Source organism: Lissotriton helveticus, chromosome 8, assembly GCF_964261635.1.
Source record: "Lissotriton helveticus chromosome 8, aLisHel1.1, whole genome shotgun sequence".
NCBI classification, from domain to species: Eukaryota; Metazoa; Chordata; class Amphibia; order Caudata; family Salamandridae; genus Lissotriton; species Lissotriton helveticus.
In genome coordinates, this window is record NC_136069.1 from 1,584,941,044 (window position 1) to 1,584,958,456 (window position 17,413).

Genomic DNA, 17,413 nt, shown 5'->3' on the forward strand with positions numbered 1-17,413 from the left:
CAAAAAAGCGGAGATAAACCCCCTTGATAATATGCCCCTAAATTCCCTACATTTTTCATCGAAATTGCTTATGTTTACATCCACTGACAGTAAACACTATGTATGCCATGCTTAAATAGGTGCATTCAACACTCATGAGAATATCTTTATCAATATAATTGATGTTAAGCTCAATGATACATAACAGATTACATTATTTTTATATATTTTCACATGTACCTTTTGTGGATTTTTTCTTCTAGGTTTTCTGCACAGAAAGCTTTCACTTCGTAGTCAACACCACAAGCCTGAGGAAGCAGATACAAAAATATTCAATGCTGTATTAATGTAATGACATTGTTAATCTCAACACTAATAATAGAAACAACAACAAAAATGAACATTTACATAAATAACTGCAATGCTATTGCTACTACTACTGTTACTATTTATACGATTACTACTAAAACAAATAATAATAATAATAAAAAACAAATTGTATGCGTGTTATACTTTTTTAACATAAAGTAAGGATTTTTTTAATGCGGTCTGTTGTAATGTATCCTGAATTTATTATATGTTTCTTTGATTTAATATGTTCAACCACTTAATAAATCTTATATGTATCAAAGAGAAACTTACACCAGGTGAATTATAATGATGCGAACATAAAGGCTTTATCTAATACAAAATGCACACATTTGACATGGGTGGCACAGGAGAGCTTAGTGGTATTGATTAGCAGTGTCCTAGTTTGCAGTGTTTCTTAAATGCATCCTGCATTTTCAGTCCCATAGATAATACATTGGGCCATACAGGCAAATGACCCAAATGTTATCATTTTAGAGTAAAGGCTAACGGCCTGATTTAGAGTTCCGGGGAAAGTTTATTCCATCACAAATGTGACGTATATCCGCCTGCCGTATTACAAGTATTATCTATACTACTATAATAAAGCGGAAACTTTCAGGCTTTGAGGCGGGTAAACTCGGGAACCACTGCGCCAATCTACACACCCGATACACCGTTGAAATCGGCAGGGTGTGTAGATGGTTATAGGCTACATAAATTAAAAAAATAAACGTTATTTAAAATTTTAGATAAAAAAAAGTAGTCCCTCAAAAGTAGCGCCGGCCGCGACGTGCGTGGTCACGTTAGGAGCACGGGGAGGAGCGGCGTCCGAGGAGCGGCGGACATGGCACGGGGGAGGAGCAGTGACGTCAGGAGCAGAGGACCGGCGGCGGAGGAGGAGCGGTGGACATGCGCAGGGGAGGAGCGGTGGTGCGAGCGGACAGGCGGGAGCAGCGCCGGCGGAGGTAAGGGCACTCATGTAGGGGCAGGCGGGGGATGGGACGGGCTGGGCTGGGGACGGGACAGGTGGGCGGCGGTCGGGGAAGCCTGAGGACAAGAAAGAGGAGGCAAACGGTGCACTACAAATGTCAGACAAACGGTGCATTACAGGAGGAAAAGGAGGAAAAAGTGACGTGTAGCCATAGGGGTTTTAGATGCTGTAAACGTTTGAGCCACCTCGGCTTCTGTAGGATAATCCCATGCTCTTCTCAATGGGACTCTGTGCTCCGTCGTTAACAAAGTGCGCAACGAAGGCCTACACACGGTCAGGAGGAAAACGGTACCCCCTCGAACAAGGCCACCTTCTGTCAAAAAGGGGAGAGTTTGCTCACATAACTGTCAGCGGTGAATATGTTATTGTTTAGATGTGTTTGCTTCACTATAGGAGATTATATTTATATAGGAATATTTCCTTCACGAATACCTGCGTCCCTTGGGTGGAGTGGAGGGAAGGGGGTGGATGACGTGTGCACGAGGAAAAAGTGAAGTGTGCAGGTTACAAAAGTGGGGCGGGCGGAGACCCTGAAGCAAAGTAAATTACAGGAGGAAAAAGTGACGTCTGCAGGTTACAAAAGCGGGGCGGGAGGGGGCCCTGAAGCCTAATTGCTCCCGGGCAACGTCGGGACGGGCTGCTAGTTGGATATATTTTGGTGTGGGTGAGAAATTCCACTTCTTAGGCAGAGTTCACAGAGTTTTGCCCACTCCGCATTACGCTTGTAACATGGCGATCTGGCCAAATTCCACCAACTGCCACGTGGTGGAGTTTTTTCTCACATGTGGCTCACCAACAATAAGTTGGTGAGTGAGAACTGGCATCCGCTAGTGGAATTTTCAGGCGCTAGGAGGGCAACCTTCAAGATTTTCTCAACATGAGCGATCACCGCCGGTCGTAACCGTTCACAGTGAGAAAGCTGTTGCTCGAGTAGACAATCTTGAGTGGCAGCAAAGAAGCAGATAGTGGCAGCAAAATCAGCCGTTCATGGTGATTTTTCAGCGTGGACCAATCTCCTAGCGCTAAAAATCAGTGGAAGCAGCGCGGTGTGCTCCTTCCCGCCTGTTCGTGGAACTCCAAGAAATCTCACAGAGATTTCATGTAACTCCACGGGATTCCGCAGGGTGAAACTCTGTGAGTTCCGTCTACCCCTTAGATATAATGTACTTGTAATATGGCAGAGGGAATATCCATCACCTTTGTGATGGAGTATCCCATCCACCGAATCTAGGATGTACGTTCATAATTCCCAATAGTGGCAAACGACAAGTCCTATACAGTTTGCATCTTAATGTATTTTCAATTTATTTGGTTGCATTATGATCCACACCTTTGTTGTATAAGGTATTGTATCATACTGCCAAAAATCCCTAATAGACCCCCCATAAAATAGATAAACAGTTACTTCAGGCCGCCCTGATGTTTCATAAAAAGGCATAAATACATTTTAAAATATGCAGATGAGCTCCCATGGAAAAGATAATTTATTCAGCCCATGAGAATGTGTCCAAGAAGACAACTTAGCGTTATTAACATGGATGGAAGCACTTCTATCCTCATTGAAAACACACAAGTCCTATTGACCCCATGCTCAATGAACATTGCCTCACCATTACTTTCTTTCACTCATTCAGAGCACATAACAACAAGGAGGAAAATATCCTCTTGCCCAAATTTGAACTGCCTTCCATCTTGAAATTACAGAAAGCCACCCCTATACTTTTAGTGATTTGAAATTGTCTCCCACTATATTTGCTGTACTAGGGCGAGTTTGGCAGCTTTCATTGGTCCCCAAGACTCAGAAAGTCTTGGGCCCAACTCAGGAAGTCATAAGGCCACATGCCCATTTGACGAAACGTGTTGGCAAAGGAAGAAAGAACACAAAAACGCTAATTCGCGTATGAAGAATTTTAAACCAGCATTAGTTGAATATTTTCTATTGAACTCTAGATTGATCTGATTACGTCTAGTGCTTAAACTACATATATATAATGAACCAGTGCCTTTTTAATGGTGTGCTGGCATCCAAAATGTATTTGTAACTACTAGTGAGGTGATAACAATGAGCCCTATCAGAACTCAGAAAGTGCAGAGGCCATGAGAAAGATGTCACTGATATTACATGCTCAATACAATATAATAATCTATTCAATTCTTGCCGGAACCTTAGTTGTGGATTTCCCTGACCAGTGTTTGGTTCCACAAGCTGTTAAAACTTGAACAATTCAGTTATTCCTCTTTGGCTTAAGCGAAGTAAAGTCTGTATGGAAACCAGCTAGAGCAAACACTGCAAACATTCTCAGGTTTCTGTGCACATTGTGTCAGCACTGCAGTGTACAACAGATACCCAGGCAGTGAAGTAGAGGGAGGCAGCCCAGATGCTGAAGAAAGCAGCATGTAGGGGCTCCCTCCAGTGCTCTCCTAGAGCTTATATAGCTGACAAAAAAGTGCATGCACCTGCTGTGGAGTATCACATGTGAGTGGTTCCACTGCTTATTGTACGGCTTGCCATAATATATAAGTGCTAGTGGATCGTGCATCATTAGTGCAGGGCATCTGTTTAGTTTAATGGCCATTCCATATGCTAAAGTCAAAGTAATGCAAATTTTCTGGTAGGCAGTGGCAGGCACAGCTACATGTGTAGTGATGCAGACCTTGCTGTGGTGTCATATGGGGAAACGACATTAACATCGAGGTCATTACACCGCAATGCCAATACAACGCGGTCGTTACAATGCCCGCATTGTTACCACGCAATGCCATTACTACTACGCAAGTCATTACATCGACTTGCAGTAGATGGCGCGCTAACATAAAGAATAGTATAGTTTACTATTCCAACACCTTCCCTACTGTTGCGTAGGCTGGAGTTGGAATAGTAAATTATACATTTCTAATGTTAGCGCGCCACCTACTGTACATGTATTCTGAGTCATACGGTTTTAACTTTTTGTTATGATTTTTAGTAATCAAACAATAAAATTTGAATTGAATACTGCAAGTCGATGTAATGACTTGCGTAGTAATGGCATTGCATGGTAACAACGTGGTTGTTGCAACAACCGCGTTATGAAGGCAAGCGATGTAATGACTCGTGTAGTAACGAGTCATTTTGGTCATATCAGGTTATTAGGCACTGCCTTCAGCACCATGGTCACTGTATTTGTAGGTTTTGGCACCTCATGCTATCATGGTAGGTCATCCTCCATGGATGTTGCATTGTAGTCTCATGTGGCCTTTGCTGCACAGTCTTCTTCCGTCTGTTGACTGCATCGTGGTGATGTTATATAGCAAGGAGCAGCCATGACAGACTGTCACACAGAGCTTTATAGCTAGCCCCTGGTTCTGCCATCCCCATGCTCCATAACTATCTCCCTCATGAGTTACCATTGAGAGTACTGACATAGGCAGGTAGAAGAACGGCAGGATACAATGATAGAAGAAGCCATATTTTCAGGCACATCACTGCTCTAGAGCTATTAGCTGCTTCCTCATTCTTAAATCCCAGCTGTACAGCACTACATTGGCACTATAGACCTGTGTGTCTAGGCAGAGCCAGTGATTGGAGACAACAGGGGATGCAGACATCCTTTTCCACAAGCACAAATTCTGGACCTTGACCCCCTGATTTGCTTCCCTGCCTAGCACCCCAAAGCAGGCAAAGAAATCTCACAGGACAAGGGGAAATGAAAACACTGGCACATTGGCACCAGTCAAGGGTGCACCACACAATTGACATACTCTAAGTGGCATGTACAATGCTTAAGTATTTTGTTTTAGATTTTTTGCATTCATGTACACCGAAGAACTCGTGATTTGTTTTTTTCAATTCTCAGTGTCCCTCGGATGTATCTCTGTATATGGAAGAGTCGCATTGGGGGTCTAACGCTAGGTTGCCCAGTTGGAGAGGAGCCTTTCTGTTGTCTCTCAGTTTTGATTCCATCTCCACTTTTCACATTTTTTGAGGGGTTAAACCCTTTTTGTCAGTTCCCATTCTTTACTAGGCACAATGTACCCATCACTGTAAAGCAATACAATACAAACTGAGTATAAAATAAAACTGTGGGAAAGGGATGTTAAACCGATGTTCATAATCTCTATACCTTTCCCACAACATTAAAAATGAAATAATTGGAGATCACCCTCTGTGTTAAATACGATCAACACATTTGTGAATCAGGGCTTTAGTGTTTTCATTGAATCCACAGGAGCCTTTAGTGTGGGCTTCTTTTATTGATCTATAAGAAAGTGTGATACATTGTATTACACTGATTCCCTCTTCATGGAGGCCATCTTCATGGGGGCGTGGCTGAGCACGCGATGGTGGCGGACGTGCCTGGGTAGAGCTCCGTAAGAAGCTCCCCTACCACAGGCCATTTCTCCGCCAAAATTATCCGATTTGGCCTGAAACCAGTAGCGAGGGGGTCTGCGACACTCTGCTCTTGGCCCCTGCAGTTTGAAGCCGATTGATACTTCCGAACCGCCTCGGCGGAGAGGGGACCTGTACACCCCGCCTACAGACGCTCCCGGCCGGCACGGCTGATCACCCGAGGTCGGGGACCCAACTAGCCTGCTAGGCCCCGCAGCGGTGTACGGTGTCCCACCACTGTCGGTGGATCCTGACCGCCTGCTGTGCCCATATCGGAGAGCAGGGGTGACGCCGCTGGATGCTTGTTGCGACTGGCCCCCCCGCCAACTGCCATGCGGAGGGGATTGTGGCCGAGGATCCCATACTGCAGCTCGCTGCGGCTTTGAACTTACAAGGTTTTGCCTGACGTCTTCGACGAGAGAGCCTGGGGCACACCTCCCTTTGCCTGGTGAGATCTGGAACCGGCCACTTGCCCCGGACAGTTCCGCTGAGTCGGAGATAAGTTACCCCCACCTGCAGCCACTTCCGGACGGCATCGGAGGTCACCTGAGGCCGGGGATGCGCCCTGCCTGCTAGGCCCTGTGGCGACAGAGGGTGAAGGAGATCGCCTGGTGCCATAACACTTTTGTCGGAGCCTCACTGGATGCTGTGCTCAACCGTGGGCAGACATTACCTCCCTTGCTGCGACGGGGACACAGTAAAACCTGTGGTTTATGTCGGGGGAGACGGCGCTGAGAGTGTGTTGCACCTGGCCCCCCTCCGACTGCTAGGTAAGCGGATTAGCGACTGGATCTCCACTTGCACCGGCGACGCGAGCAGCGACACGCCTGCGTGGGTGCAGTTGAGAATATCTCCGCCTCGCCCTGTCGCTCGCCCATTTCTGGAGCTGACGCACCTTTGAGGACCTTCACTACTTGGAACCCACCTTGATCCAAATGCGCACTGATGACCGACCCCACCAGTGGAACATGGATACGCTCTAAACGCCGCATCCACTGAGCCATAGACCTACGGCTGCAGCAGCAGAGCCTGATGTTGTTGTGGATCTGCCGCGACGCTCCCGTACACACAGCGATCCTCCATCTAGCTACGGGGAGCCCTGGAGTGCAAGCAGAGCAACTGGTCCTCTGTTGCTCACTCCTGCCAATAATAACGGAGACAGGGGTTGAGAGCAGACCATTGCTGAAGCACCCTTGCCCTCTCACGAGGCTAATGCGTGGAACTGATACAGATCGAGCTGGGCAGAGGAGTGTCTGATTTTTGATCATCTCATCGGATTATGGTGCGCAAATGCCCGAGAACAGACAGGTCTACTAGCTACGTGGAGGTGTTAGTGAATGGGCTATGTGGCGGGAGAGGATGTATGACGTTACAACGCATACTTTTACAACGCATACCGTTACAACGCAACTTTTACAACGCAAATACTATTACAACGCATGTATTTACAACGCATGTTTTTACAACGCAGGTACCTTTACAACGCATACCATTACAACGTAAGTATTGGTAAGTATATATTAATTTTTTAATTGTAAATTAATTGAAATTAATATAATTTAATGTAATGTAATTTAATTTAATTTCATTTAATTAATTTAATTTAAATTTAATTTTACTTTATTTTTACCCTGTACCCCTAAAACCCAAAACTGACCCTGAACCCTAAAAATACCCCTTTACCCAAAAACCCAAAACTGACCCTGAATCCTAAAAATACCCTTTACCCCAAAACCCAAAACTGACCCTGAACCCTAAAAATACCCTTTTACCCAAAAACCCAAAACTGACCCTGAACCCTAAAAATACCCCTTTACCCAAAAACTCAAAACTGACCCTGAACCCTAAAAATACCCTTTACCCCAAAACCCAAAACTGACCCTGAACCCTAAAAATACCCTTTACCCCAAAACCCAAAACTGACCCTGAACCCTAAAAATACCCCTTTACCCAAAAACCCAAAACTGACCCTGAACCCTAAAAATACCCCTTTACCCAAAAACCCAAAACTGACCCTGAACCCTAAAAATACCCTTTACCCCAAAACCCAAAACTGACCCTGAACCCTAAAAATACCCCTTTACCCAAAAACCCAAAACTGACCCTGAAACCCTAAAAATACCCCTTTACCCAAAAACCCAAAACTGACCCTGAACCCTAAAAATACCCCTTTACCCAAAAACCCAAAACTGACCCTGAACCCTAAAAATACCCTTTACCCCAAAACCCAAAACTGACCCTGAACCCTAAAAATACCCCTTTACCCAAAAACCCAAAACTGACCCTGAAACCCTAAAAATACCCCTTTACCCAAAAACCCAAAACTGACCCTGAACCCTAAAAATACCCCTTTACCCAAAAACCCAAAACTGACCCTGAACCCTAAAAATACCCCTTTACCCAAAAACCCAAAACTGACCCTGAACCCTAAAAATACCCCTTTACCCAAAAACCCAAAACTGACCCTGAACCCTAAAAATACCCCTTTACCCAAAAACTGAAAACTGACCCTGAACCCTAAAAATACCCCTTTACCCAAAAACTGAAAACTGACCCTGAACCCTAAAAATACCCCTTTACCCAAAAACTGAAAACTGACCCTGAACCCTAAAAATACCCCTTTACCCAAAAACTGAAAACTGACCCTAAACCCTAAAAATACCCCTTTACCCAAAAACCCAAAACTGACCCTGAACCCTAAAAATACCCCTTTACCCAAAAACCGAAAACTGACCCTGAACCCTAAAAATACCCTTTAAAAAAAAAATACATATAACATTTTAAATATAATTATATACTTACCAATACTTACGTTGTAATGGTATGCGTTGTAAAAGTACCTGTGTTGTAAAAACATGCGTTGTAAATACATGCGTTGTAATAGTATTTGCGTTGTAAAAGTTGCGTTGTAATGGTACTGCGTTGTAAAAGTTGCGTTCTAAAGGTTGTATACCGGCGGGAGAGGGTGCAGTGAACACCGCCGGCCGACCTAACTTGTGAGCTGAAGACACTAGCTACTAATTTAGCTACTTTGGAATGTAGATGAATGCATGTTGCTACTGTGTACAATGCATAGAAGCTAGATTTTCCATACGCTTCATAAAGAAGGAAATGGCATATCTTACCTTCCCTGTATCTTCAGGTCCGGGCTGCAGGGTGACGGAACAGGGCAGATTGGGAGGGATCTGTAACATAAGCATGGAAGCATTTAGAAAATTAGTTTATTTCATCTAAGACATATAGCAATGCAGAAAATAATTAAAAATGACAGGTCAATTATGTTGTTATTTAATTTCAATACAGCTGCCCTAATACATAGAGTGGGTGCACAGATGACCATATGTGCTTAACGAAGTTCAAGGAGGACCAGGTCCCAAGTGAGAAAATAAGAATAGAACATCAGAAAGTATGGACCTCCTCTGAAAACAATGGGATGGCAACAGGTCAATAATGATTAGTATAGATAATCTGCTATAGCATTTTAGCATTTGGCTTTCTGTTTCTTCCTGTTTAATTCATAACGTTGTATCTTCAGTGGTGGAATGTCCTATTAGCACTATTATGCTTCTGCCTCAAGAGATATTATAGAGAACAATATTGTTTTCAATATTTTTTTACCTAACATTATAAGTATAGGATGATGATATATTTGACATCAAGATTTATGTCACAAAATTTTTGTAAAAACAACAGGAGATGGACAGAATGCAGAACAATGTCATACATTCACCCCCGTACAGAGATCTGGGCCTAAATCCATCGTTTTTTTGCTCACCACGCCATTCCAGTTTGAACCCAGCCATATACAAATCAGCCTTGACCCTGTGCCCCATAGGAACAGTCCAGCCCGAACTGCCAAGCCAGGTCCTCCCTGGACTGGAAACAAGCATCCAAGGACCGGTTTCGGGCTTTCAGCCCTCATCAGCCTGGATAGCTTGATTTCAGTGGCATGGAGAGCACGGGACTCAGGTCTGAGCATACCCGTCCCACTCGGGGTGACAAATGCAAAAACAACAGGTGATCGACAGAATGCAGAACAATGTCATACATTAACCCCAGTACAGAGATTTGGGCCTAAATTCATCGTTTTTTTGCTCACCATGCCATTCCAGTTTGTACCCAGCCATATGCAAATCAGTCTTGACCCTATGCCCCATGGGAACAGTCCAGCCCGAACTGCCAAGCCAGGTCCTCCCTGGACTGGAAACAAGCATCCAAGGACCGGTTTCGGGCGTTCAGCCCTCATCTGCCTGGATAGCTTGATTCCAGTGGCATGGAGAGCACAGGACTCACGTCCGAGCATACCCGTCCCACTCGGAGTGACAAATGCAAAAACAACAGGTGATGGACAGAATGCAAAACAATGTCATACATTCCACCCAGTACAGAGATTTGGGCCTAAATCCATCGTTTTTGTGATCACCATGCCATTCCAGTTTGAACCCAGCCATATGCAAATCAGTCTTGACCCTGTCAAGACTGATCACTTCACAATATTTCTGTACCACAACATTTCCAGAGGAAATATTTTGTCAGTGAACCCCATGTGCCACTGCAGTGCATTTAAACTGCAGCTCAGCCAGAGCACTGTAATGTTTCTGGACAACATATATTTTTGTCACATATATGTGTAGTGTAAACACACATAACATTTTACTTTCCCTGTTATAGGTGTACTTTAGGCACTATTTACAATGGACATAATGGGAAAGTTAAATAGGCCAAATAGAGTTTCAATGTAGAGCACATGTTTTAGCAGAAGTCCAAAAGCCAGACAAAAATAGGATCCAGAAAAGGCAAAAAGTCTGGGGTGATCAATTGGAAAAGGCAGATTTGCTAGAAGGACATCTGGACCTGCAAGGATAATCTATAGCTGTTCACCATAACCGGTACCCATGTGCACTGAATTAGAGGATGGGAGACCTGAAGAGTTTCAAAATATGTGTAGGTTGCCCTCCTACTAGAGCAGAGAAAAACTTTCATGATACACACAAGATCATTGGAAGACTGGACAGAGTCAACAATCCCAGCTGAAAGAGACACCCCTCTCTGAAGAAGTGCCTTGCCACAATTGTAGGAGATATAAGGTTGGTAAGGAGGTAAATGTGCATTGTATAATTTATTTCTATAATCGAAAACAATATAATACAGAAAGCCAGCAAAGTCGTCACTAAGGGTAGTAAAATATAATCTTAATCAATCTGTGATTAAAGAATTCATAAAAAACCTTTAAAATATGACATGAGCAAGGTAAATTATTTCTGCTGGCCCTTAAGACACAACCCAATGAAAGAAAGACTTTCTTTTTTGTATACCCAATTAATTTGTTAGTACCCCCAGCAAAAGAGTACATTGTTGTTTCTTTGAGAGTTCTGATGCGTGCTTCCCAAAAAAGGGATTTTAGATACTTGCTTCTCAAGTCCTGTAGAGAAAGGCATAGGCAGAGGATATGGTCTGTAGTATCGGAGGATGAGTTACAAAATGACATTGGCTACTTTTATCTCCGGACATAATCCATGATCATCAAACTGCATCAGTGGGATGTATAAGAGCCTAAAGCATAAACAATACTTTTTTTACCCACAGATTTAGGTTGGAGTCACGATATGATTGCCTTTTGTTTGAAAATGTTCAGAAGGTATAACAAGAGTTTTGGTACTTTGTTACAGCAGCTAAATCACTCTCAAAAGATATGGTTTTGATGCTACTTTTAATTCACAACGTTCTGGTCATTTTAGGAATCGCTGTTAAAGTTTTTACTGTAGGCATTTGATGATTTCCTAATATCTGCTCCAACTCAAGTATGGTGGACACCACTCTTGCTCTTGGGTGTATTTCCAGATCATCTCTGATGAGGCCCTTTAAACTGGACAGCGGTGCATTCTGACAGTCACATATATAGGTTAGTGTTTCTATATAATGTAAAACAGCAAACATATTCAGACCATATTCTAGTCTATTCAAGGCATATGGTGTACAAGATCTTAAGTTAAGAGTTTAAAGAATAATTTTGATAAAAGTAGCTTGAAGACCTCATAACTTGTTTGTTAAAAACTAGTGTCAAATATATAGAAGAATAGGCCACTCTTTCATTGTTTAAAACTGTTGATTTGGGGAACATGTAGATGGGAAAAACATGCAATAGCACCAGCAGTTGATATCCGTCTGTTCCTGATCCATTCTATATGAGACGACTAAGTCAGTTTTAAATCAAAGGTTACCCCTAAATAAGTATATTCCGTGATATGCTCTATTATCTTGACACACAGAGAGTTTAGCATGTACTAACACAACTACTATTCAAGCTCATGAAGTTCACTTTATCCAAACCACATACTCCATTGTCTCCATCTGCTGGGCCAAGGTCCAGTAATTTAGAAAACGTTAAAAAAAAACTAGAAGGATCTAACGAGTAGCCCATGAATGAAACATCAATTGGATGGTGACACTTCTCACTTGTATCTTATGCCCAAGGTTTCCTTCATCCGCACATACTGCCACCAAGAGCATAGAGTGTGGCAAAAATGTGTTCTGATACCGCTGGATCCTTCTCCCGCATAACTGCGTTTCGCTACACTTTAGAGATTAACATTTTTTGACGGGCACTAACCATCCAATTCCGATACCCATGCTCACCTGCTTCACATCCTTATTGGGCCCTGTGTACATTTCAACATTTTCTGGGGGGACTTTGTCATTTTTCTGAATTTGAACATTAGCCCAATTGATTTCCAAGGAGGTTGACCCCCTACATTTCATTGGTAAGTCGTCAGCTTCTTTGTCATGGTATTCCTATGCGCCCTTTGTTTTAATACTTGTACTAACTTGTTAACACATGGTTATGATTTATATAACACTTTGATTTGGATCTATACATTATTTATCTATTAAACAATATAGCTAGTGGATTCTTTTCACCTCCAAATATTTGACATATTAAGCCCTAAGCTTAGCGTATGATAACAAAAGAAGAGCCATGGGAATCAACTAGATGACTTCAGACAGACAGACCAAGATAGATAGATAGATAGATAGATAGATAGATAGATAGATAGATAGATAGATAGATAGATAGATAGACAGACAGACAGACTATTCTAGCTCTAAAGACAGCTTTATTCACCCTGAATATTGCAGTACAATACTCAAAATAGTTGTCATTATTCTCACTCTGAAGGGCTCTCTCATTGAAGAAGAGAGATTGACAAAAATGTTGATCTAAAATGTATCTAGTTGCATGCCTTAACATGGAGCACGTATCCTTATTTGCATTAAAGATGACAAAGGCACTAGAATAAACCATTGTTTTGTCAACATGTTTGACAGAGAAGTCATAACAGATAAAATGTAATGTAAGAGAATTTGATGACTTACACCATACCTCAAATGTGAAGGGGTAGGCGTGCTCGCCTAGCTTTTTGATGAGGCGTTCCTGCAGGCGTGTGAGGGGTTTCTTCTCTTCAGGAACTGGAGGAAAGGCTTGTATGTTGGCCACAAAAAGGTCCTTCCGAAAGGTCAGTCCCAGGACATCCAAATCTTCTCGTCCATAGCGGAATGCACAGGTTAACGTCACAAACACTAGGATGTTGTAAGAAAGGGGTTGTGGAGGAGAGAAAGTAAAAGCTGCTTCAATGGAAGGATTTCTTTACAAAGTGACGTGAATACTTGGCCTTAATTTGGCAATGGTGAGAACCTACCATCAGTGGCAATTGGAAAGCGCCAAACGTTGGAATACAACTCATTTCAGAAACCGACTGCTATAAAATCCATTCTTTAGAAGTGGTAAAATCTCACTTCTCTGTTACTACCTGAGTAATTATGACTAATTACCTAATCAATAAGTAGAATTTTTTGCCAGGCACGTCCTACACAGCCTGCTTTTGTGAAACAAATTTGTGAATTCCAACTCGAAATTCAACACTTTATATATGTGACACTAGGACACACAAATCATTTTGCAAATTAGGTCAAAGTTATACATTCACACTGACCAACCCACCAAACCACACACACACAAAAAGACACATCCACACACACACACAACCACACACACACGTACATGTGCACACACACATATAGTTTGGGGGCACTGAAGACAGGGCCTAATGATGATTTAGTGAAATAATAGAAATTGTGCAGCAAGGAATGATATTTATATTTTTGAGATTTAGGAAGTGGGTTTTGAGAGCATGTTCTATTTGATATGAGAAAGAAGGGTGCAGTGATCTCTAGCAAGGGCATTCCACATTAGCAAACAAAATTGTCAGTACATTAAGGAGGCTCGGGGTACCAAGTCCGTTTTAGAGAAAAAAGGGGTTTGAGATTCAATATAATTGTTGGGTGCAGAGGGCTTTCAGTTGTTATGGATCAGATAGTTATTGACAGAGCCAGAATGGAGAGTCTAGGTAAAATGAGAGGGGTGAGGCAGGTTAGGGGTCTGAAAGTTAAGGCTTTTGGTTTGATGGTTTGAGAGCAGATATGATAGAAAAGGATGCAGCGTGGGTTGGATACTTGGCATATGGAAATCATCTCCTTGGCAACCTATGCAGAATTGTGTGGAGAGAACGTGTGGTTTACGTGTGTGGTTGGGGTGCAATGGATGATGACGGTATTTCTCATGTATGTGATCTTTGAGGAAAATTATGATGCGAGGTCCCTGACAGGTAGGCTGGGCAGGCTATGGTGGCACAAGGGACCAAGATGTGGTAGTCAGAGAATGAAGGCAATGTATTACGTTGACATGACTGAATTGAGTGCTTTTGGAAGGTCTGTAGGAACTTGAGGGGCCACATTTCCTTCACTTCTACCTGTGTCTTCAGGGCATGGTTGGAGGGTGAGATCTATGGCAGCGGCCGGGTGGGCAGATGGTGAGAGAGAAGGTGCCAATATTTGAAATATTTTGTCGAACACACTAGAGAGTGCTGTTGAAATTGTCAACGGAGACGGCATGAAAGAGACTAACAAGGACAGTGTGCATTTTGTCAAGGAAGACAAGAACTGACTCAGTGGGATTTTGTGTTTAGTCATGGGGGTTTTGACAGCTGACTAGCTTAAAACAACCAATACTAATTCATCATGATTTGATCAATACATGTGAAAAGTGGTGGGGAAAAAGGAAAATAAACTTGCTAATTTGAAATAGGGTTTATGCAAATGTTCCCACCACTTTTCACAAGGTGCACTTGGCTTTATGAAACTCTTGGGATATATAAAATATATCTTGGGGATATATTGTATGTATATGGTCTACCCAGTAATATAAAAAAAGCAAATTATAATTAATGTCTCTTATTATAAGAAAATCTATACAAAAACAAAATTTATTCCTCTCTAGATCTGCACAGAAATTAACAGCTTACTGTCCTGGCATCTGCCATAACCCTTTAAGTGCGCCCGTCGGCCAACGGTAATTGGCCGACGCATCCCCGCCAACCGAATGGAATGCCCGCACCGCGCCGGAATTACCACCGCGGTTAAGGCGTTAACTAGAACGGGCATTGGCAATGCTGATAGGTCTGGTTGTATTATGCTAAAATATGTAGTATTAGTACATTAAAGTAAAACACAAAGGGGGGAGCCAGCAAGAGCAAACAGATGGATATAATTGTAAAGTAGTCTCTGATGCAGTTCATTTAAGCACTTGAGCAAAGGCCAGAGGATACAGTTCTATAACCAACAGCATTAGGTGATAAATAAATAGTGCACTGGGTTAAGTCAATGATTGAAAGGGGCGGACCCAGCACCCACTCTATGCTTATTGTTAGCAGTAGGTCTGGTTGACAGATGTGCTGTTAAAGCCAAGACCTAACAATGAAGTACTGCTTTCTAAAGCCTTCAATTATGTTACAGACAGGTGATTGCTAAAGGATTACAGTGACAGCTAAATTAGCAGCAAATCAACAAAAAGGAACACTGTTAATATTTTAATTTGAAGAGAAAATAAGATGTTTGTTAAGTCAAATGTAATTACGTTAGAGAAATCAGAGATGTGTAATTTCTCGTGCTAGATGAAAGAGAACCTAGACTAGAAGTCTCTCCCAACTCTCAGTGAATACTAGATCCAGACATATCAGTCTTTATGGGCAAGTATGTATATATCCAGCAAATTGTTTTTTGTTTCTTCACTGGAAAAGGAGATATGAACTAAGGGCCTGATTCACAGAACTAACTAAAGACAAAATCCTAAACTTACTACCATTTTGGTATTCACAGAAGGCACTTACTCATTTCGGTATTCACAGAAGGCACTTACTCATTTGAGTATTCACAGAAGTCATTTACTCATTTCGGTATTCACAGAAGGCACTTACTCATTTGAGTATTCACAGAAGTCATTTAGGAGTCATAAAGTTAGGAGTCCTAACTTTACTACTCCTAAACTGAGAGAAATCCTAACTTTAAGACTTTCGGTATTCACAGAAGGCATTTTGGAGTCCTAAAGTTAGGAGTCCTAACTTTACTACTCCTAAACTGAGAAAAATTCGAACTTTAAGACTTTCGGTATTCACAGAAGGGATTTAGGAGTCCTAAAGTTAGGAGTCCTAACTTTACTACTCCTAAACTGAGAAAAATTCTAACTTTAAGACTCTCGGTATTCACAGAAGGGATTTAGGAGTCCTAAAGTTAGGACTCCTAACTTTAGGACTCCTAAATGACTTATGTCAATACGGAAATCAATAAGAGCCTTCTGTGAATACCAAAATGAGTAAGTGCCTTATGTCAACACCGAAATGAGTAAGTGCCTTCTGTCAATACCGAAATGAGTAAGTGCCTTCTGTCAATACCGAAATGAGTAAGTGCCTTATGTCAATACCAAAATGGTAGTAAGTTTAGGATTTTGTCTTAACACCTTGGCTGCTTGACTTTTTCCCCTGCTGTGCTGGATCATAATGGAAATGGGTGTGGTCATGACGAGCCCAGCTCGTCATGAGCACACGAGAGGTGTACCTCATGACGAGCTGAGCTCGTCATGAGCACCGAAGGGGTTAAGCTAGTTCTGTGAATCGGGCCCTTAGAGTTTAGAACAACCCCTCCTGCTCCTCCACGTATCGGACTCTCAGGCATCCTTACCACAGGGTTAATGCTAAGACCCCAGCATGCAAGGGCATGTCTGCTGCTCCCATACCCCCTTGATCCTTAGTACATAAACAGCAACAGTAAATGCTTAATTTAATATGTCATGTGGTATCCCCTACATGTACACCTCTGTCCACCTAGTCCACCTCAATGTCAAATACAATGAGGAAAAATGTATCAATACCCCCCATGATCAAGCATTATAGGGCAGAATGGCCAAAAATCACGTGTCCTGGGCTGCATTTTCTTGAACGCAGATCCAATGTGCAGAGTTCATCTACGTATGCTAAATGAAAGGTCATCTCATTGCCCTGACAGATATAGAGCACACTTAACCCCCTTGTCAATTACACTGTCCCTCTAAAGGCGCACTCTCAAACTGGATTCCCCACCTGCAGCTTCTGTGAGCTACGGTGAGACACTTGACTGACCAAGGAGGCCTTGTGAATGTAGTTTACTGCACTGTAAAAGGGCCACATCTGACTTGAATGCTGACCGAAACATGTTGATTTTACTAAAGGCTTGCACTGTATACATCCTCAATGATTATTGTTTTTACAGCTGCAAGGAAGACGGTTATAATAAAGGTTTGCTTAGTGACCGCCTTCTATGCATTTTAACAGTAAGGTCCTATAATGAGAAGAACT

The 17,413-nt window shown here is 42.4% G+C and overlaps 1 protein-coding gene across 5 annotated transcripts in view; it reads right to left on the reverse strand.

Annotated features, from left to right (window-relative positions):
* ARRB1 (arrestin beta 1) overlaps positions 1–17,413 on the reverse strand; it is an 841,034-nt gene that overhangs the window by 154,566 nt on the left and 669,055 nt on the right. For all 5 annotated transcript variants that reach the window (XM_078658595.1, XM_078658596.1, XM_078658593.1 and 2 more), the window contains 3 exons: positions 13,072–13,268; positions 8,816–8,875; positions 220–287 (listed from right to left, as the gene is read on the reverse strand). In XM_078658595.1, coding sequence (XP_078514721.1) covers positions 220–287; positions 8,816–8,875; positions 13,072–13,268 — 325 coding nt within the window. The remainder of the gene's footprint in view (positions 1–219; positions 288–8,815; positions 8,876–13,071; positions 13,269–17,413) is intronic.